At 37.2% G+C, this 5,467-nt stretch overlaps 1 protein-coding gene across 1 annotated transcript in view; it reads left to right on the forward strand.

The window, feature by feature from the left end:
* The window catches only part of bmp5 (bone morphogenetic protein 5), a 34,444-nt gene extending 29,286 nt beyond the window's left edge, over positions 1 to 5,158 (forward strand). The window contains 4 exon segments of the mRNA XM_023993642.2: positions 1,179 to 1,376; positions 1,979 to 2,055; positions 2,489 to 2,599; positions 2,804 to 5,158. Coding sequence (XP_023849410.1) covers positions 1,179 to 1,376; positions 1,979 to 2,055; positions 2,489 to 2,599; positions 2,804 to 2,953 — 536 coding nt within the window. The 3' untranslated portion in view covers positions 2,954 to 5,158.
* The last annotated feature ends 309 nt before the right edge of the window (positions 5,159 to 5,467 follow it).

A 5,467-nucleotide genomic window follows, 5' to 3' on the forward strand; every position in this document is an offset into this window, starting at 1 on the left:
ATCATGATCCACAATAAAACGAGTCCTATATCACATAACCTGAAAGGCCGCTCAGAAGGAAGAAGCCACTGCTCCAAAACCACCAATAAAAAAGCCAGACTACGGTTTGCAACTGCACATGGGACAAAGATTGTATTTTTGGAGAAATGTCCTCTGGTCTGATGAAAACAAAAATAAAACTGTTTGCCATAATTGACCATCGTTATGTTTGGAGCAAAGGGGGACGTTGCAAGCCGAAGAACACTATCCCAACCATGAAGCAAGGGGGTGGCAGCGTCATGTTGTGGGGGTGCTTTGCTGCAGGAGGGACTGGTGCACTTCACAAAATAGATGGCATCATGAGGTAGGTAAATTATGTGGATATATTGAAGTAACATCTCAAGACATCAGTCAGGAAGTTAAAGCTTGGTCACAAACTTGTCTTCCAAATGGGCAATGACCCCAAGCATACTTCCAAAGTTGTGGCYAAATGGCTTAAGGACAACAAAGTCAAGGTATTGGAGTGGCCACCACAAAACCCTGACCTCAATCCCATAGAAAATMTGTGGGCAGAACTGAAAAAGCATACGGCAGCAAGGAGGCCTACAAACCTGACTCAGTTACACCAGCTCTGTCAGGAGGAATGGGCCAAAATTCACCCAACTTATTGTGGGAAGCGTGTGGAAGGCTACCCGAAACGTTTGACCCAAGTTAAACAATTTAAAGGCAATGCTACCAAATACTAATTGAGTGTATGTTAACTTCTGACCCACTGGGAATGTGATGAAAGAAATAAAAGCTGAAACAAATCATTCGCTCTACTATTATTCTGACATTTCACATTCTGTGAAGTGGTGATACTAACTGACCTAAGACAGGGAATTTTTACTAAGATTAAATGTCAGGAATTGTGAAAAACTGAGTTCAAATGTATTTGGCTAAGGTGTATGTAAACTTCTGACTTCAACTGTACATCTAAAATCTCTGAATGAAACATCTGAGAACAGTAATATTTTACACACACATGAAAGTATCCATAAGCAATCCTTTCTGATGTAAAAACACAAATGTGAAGGATTGGCTGATATTGCCTTTTGGAAATAAACTCTTATGTTGGGCCCCGGTGATTGCATTTGATTAGATAGGAACGTAATTATGCTTCTGTTTGCTGCTATTCACACTGCTTGTTGTTTTAAAAGGACGGAGTATCAACATGAAGTCTGCTGGCATCGTTGGTAGGAATGGACCACAATCCAAACAGCCGTTCCTAGTCTCATTCTTCAAGGCCAGTGAGGTATTGTTGCGCTCTGTCAGGGCCGCTGGTGGAAAGAAAAAGAATCACAATCGCAACAAATCAGGTGGTCAACAGGAATCATCACAGGCACCGAAAAGTGGAGGTGGGCATATTAAACGATCATAATTGTTATGTCTACACTCCAGGATGTTATGTCTACTCAAGCAGCCTCTTATTGCCAATTAGCCTTGTTTTGGCAGTACACGTGTACTATACACGTGATCCATATAAAACAGGTAGATTTTCAAAATAATAAACCTACCTGCTGAATCTTTTACCCTTCCTTCAACTCAGGATGGTCCATGGATATTAACATGTAASGCTCACCTTATACAAATACTCTAGCTAAAGTACACAAAACGTCCCCAATGACCCTCAATAAATTTGTTTCATTTGGCTGTCATTTTATAGAAGTCTATGTGCACTTGCTTCAGCTCCACATCTGTTTAGAACTGATGTGGTTCAGTGCGTTAGGGACACCCAGTCAACACCCTTTCAGTGGCCGCTTTACTGTAATAACAATAAATGAGTTGGTGCTGCCATTTGCTGTTAACAGTTTGTTAACATTTCATTAATCATTTTCTAGTTTCCTATTGTCCAAAATAATAATAGTGATCACAGGTGCTCAATAAAATAAAATAAAAGCCTAATGATGCATGAAAAACCGGTAAACTTGCAGATTAATTTAATGTTTCTTGTTTTCAGATCATAACACCAGTGAACAGAAACAAGCCTGCAAGAAGCATGAACTTTACGTCAGCTTCCGAGACTTAGGGTGGCAGGTAAGAAAGATGGAATACCATTTGAACTTTACCATGTTTATTCTACACTGTTATAAGCATGTCAGAGCTGAAGGCACGTTGGCTGCATTTAGACAGGCAGCCCAATTCAGCCCAATTTTATTTTTCTCCACTAATTGGTCTTCTGACCAATAACATCAGCTCTTTTTCATGGCTGATTTGATTGGTCAAAAGACCAATTAGTTAAAAAAATATATCAGAATCATAACATGTGTGTTACATGTGTGTTACAAATATGTGTGTGTTTGTAAAAACGGCTCTTTTAGTTTCAGCACTTATTTAGGGTATTCAATGCAGTGCACGAGAAACAGACAGATGACTGACTAAAGAAAACACATTGTGTCAATGAAGTGTCTTCAATATTCAATGAGGAGCACGTTGAGGCTTATTTTGTKTTTTTTAATTKTATTTGAAGGACTGGATTATTGCACCTGAAGGCTARGCTGCTTTTTACTGCGATGGGGAATGTTCTTTTCCACTCAATGCGCATATGAATGCGACAAATCACGCCATWGTGCAAACCCTGGTAAGTGCAAAGCCTCAAAAGTTACTTATTTGAATTCATATTGAATTCTTTAACAATATGGTGATAATTAATCCKACACCATATAGATTTTATGAGCTTCTCAAACTGCTGCTTTGATGCTATCTCCTTTCTATACTCAGTCCTTTCTTTCTTTCAGTCATTTTAATTTATATTTTACTCAGTCCTTTCTGTTCACTTCCACAGGTCCATCTGATGTTCCCTGACAATGTGCCAAAGCCATGTTGTGCACCGACCAAGCTGAACGCTATATCTGTGCTTTACTTTGATGACAGCTCAAATGTCATCCTCAAGAAATACAGAAACATGGTCGTCAGGTCATGTGGTTGCCATTAACGGACAAGCAGCGTTATATTTCAGATACTATATGTGGTATTGCTGAAAAAGTACAATATTGATTTAGATAGGTTGGAGGTGTGATGTACAGCATTATGTATATATTAGTTGTATTAACTTATTTATTTCCCCCTATTTTTGTGGTAACACTCAATATTGTACAATGAATATGACTTAGAATATGAAATTAGAGTGCATGTATATTTGACATCACTTGGCACTCTCTCCTATAGGCCATATCAAACATATACAGGTACGTTGTTATAGTTGTAGGATTTTGTTGTACATCTTAGCAAAAGGAAACTTCTCGATCCGATATGGATCTATTGGACGTATTGTTATTGAATACGGTTCAACTATGTATACACATTTTTCCAACATGGTTCTTCGGCTGTCCCTATAGMAGAACCATTTGAAGAAACCCTTTTGTTTCCAGGTAGAACCTTTTGGGGTTCCATATAGAAGCCTTTCCACATACGGTTCTACATTGAACCCAAAATGGTGCTTCTATGGGGACGGCGGAAGAACRGRTTTGGAACCCGTTTTCTAAGAGTGTATAGCACTGTTTTTCAAACTGTTCAATTAGATTTCATTTTCAAACCATTGTTTTAAACCATTCTAACCACTCAAAAAAGATTTACAAAATGCTGCTACAGTAAAATGAGGTKAAATCTTATGACATAGCAGTTGAAAATGGTTTGCGTAGCTACAGTATCTTACCTAGAAATAGTGTCAATTATTGCATCAACATTGTATTATTAAGGTTTTGTAAGCACATTATAACCTATACTAGCCTATGCAACTTGCAAAAATGTATTTGATTTATCCATCAGATGTGTTAAAGKAGAATCCGTATTGATGTCATTGAGTGAGTAAGAGCCTGGCACAACATAAATCACATTAAAGGTATGACGTAAAAGAGCAAAGTAAGTATTTCAAATAGGTTCCCTTGAATAACACTCTTGAGTTTTTCCTTCAGGCTTGAAGTTAATCATATTTACACTGTGCACAGTCTTCAGTCTATCATGAAAATGGGTTTGGAAAAACTTGTGGTTGTTTATACGGTATCCTTAGACTTCTGGCTATAAAATATATGTATATATCATGTTTTATATCAAATAAGTTATGCTGAAAGGCACTTCCTCTATGCCAAAGTATCCCATTGCTACATTCTGTTGAATACATATTTCCAGAGTATTCACTGAAAAAACATGAGGACTGGCCTGCTATATTCTCAGACCCTTGAAATGTCATAGTTCAATAACAGTAGGAATATATGACAATTAGGCAAAAGTTGTGCAGTAGCTCTCTTAAAAGTACTTTTTGGCCAGTATATATTTTCATATTTGACATATTCAATACGTAATGYATGAAACATCCCTAACATGCTGACTAGACCGGCCACGTTGCGTGCGCGAGTGTTACAAAATAAATGTACACATCATGTACACGTTATTCAATCATTTCATCCAAACTGCTTGCATGTGTCAACGAGCGTCTGCGTAGCCAGATGCTAAAATAGAACTTGGTTCCATTTGAGACGCTTGACGCGCTACAATTCCTGCCTCTCCCATCTACTCTTTTGTTTTCACGACCATACTAACCCACATGGGTGATTGAAAAATTAACAAGGAGAGATTAATCAAAGAAAACMGACAAAAAAATAATTTTATCTGTGGATTAATTTTCGGAGTAGAGAACACACAATTTTGTATGACTCAAAATGGGACAAAATTCTACAAAGATCCWGCAAAAAAATWGGATCATTTGCATTTCAGATAAAATAGCAAGTCAATGTTTATCTCCCAGGACAAATTAGCTAGCAACAGCAAGCTAGCTAAATGTCCATGAATGTTTCATGTGTGTTTCAACTTGTCCCCAAATTAATATAGTTGGTTCTCAGTTGGTTTTAGTATTTTAACCTGCGTGTCATGAATGCATATGGCGGAGATAAACAAAATCAAAATGCGCACGATGGCGCACGTGGATGCATGCTTTGGGCAGGTTTGGTTAAGGTGTGAGAAAATACATTGTTTGCCCAATTGTGGTTATATCACTGTTATTTTTGTATTATTATTGATGTTATATTATTATTGTCATGTTGTTATGCTTCATAGTAATTTGAGTAATATATGTTTGGGAAAAATACAGGTTACTGTATTGTTAGTGTTGTTTACATATTATTAAATGATCTTTTTGAAAATATTGCTTCCAAATACTTTCAATTTATTATTAACTAAACCAAAACATATTAAAAAGTAAACAGACAATTTACATCCCTTAAAAGATTTTCAGTTTAAACGTGAAAATAAKAATTTTCCCCACCCCCAAAGGCTTAAAACACCAATCCCACCTTAAAGAAACTCCATTGACAAACACTCTCTTTTGTCCTCCAGCTGCAGGCCTTCAAGTCTTTCAAATCCAAGTTGTCTTCGTGTATTAGTGTTTGGAATTCTATGGATGTTTTATGCACTGTTGCCGGACTACCGTCTGAGATTTATAAATGTTTGACAA

Source organism: Salvelinus sp. IW2-2015, linkage group LG8 (genome assembly GCF_002910315.2).
Source record: "Salvelinus sp. IW2-2015 linkage group LG8, ASM291031v2, whole genome shotgun sequence".
Lineage (NCBI taxonomy): Eukaryota > Metazoa > Chordata > Actinopteri > Salmoniformes > Salmonidae > Salvelinus > Salvelinus sp. IW2-2015.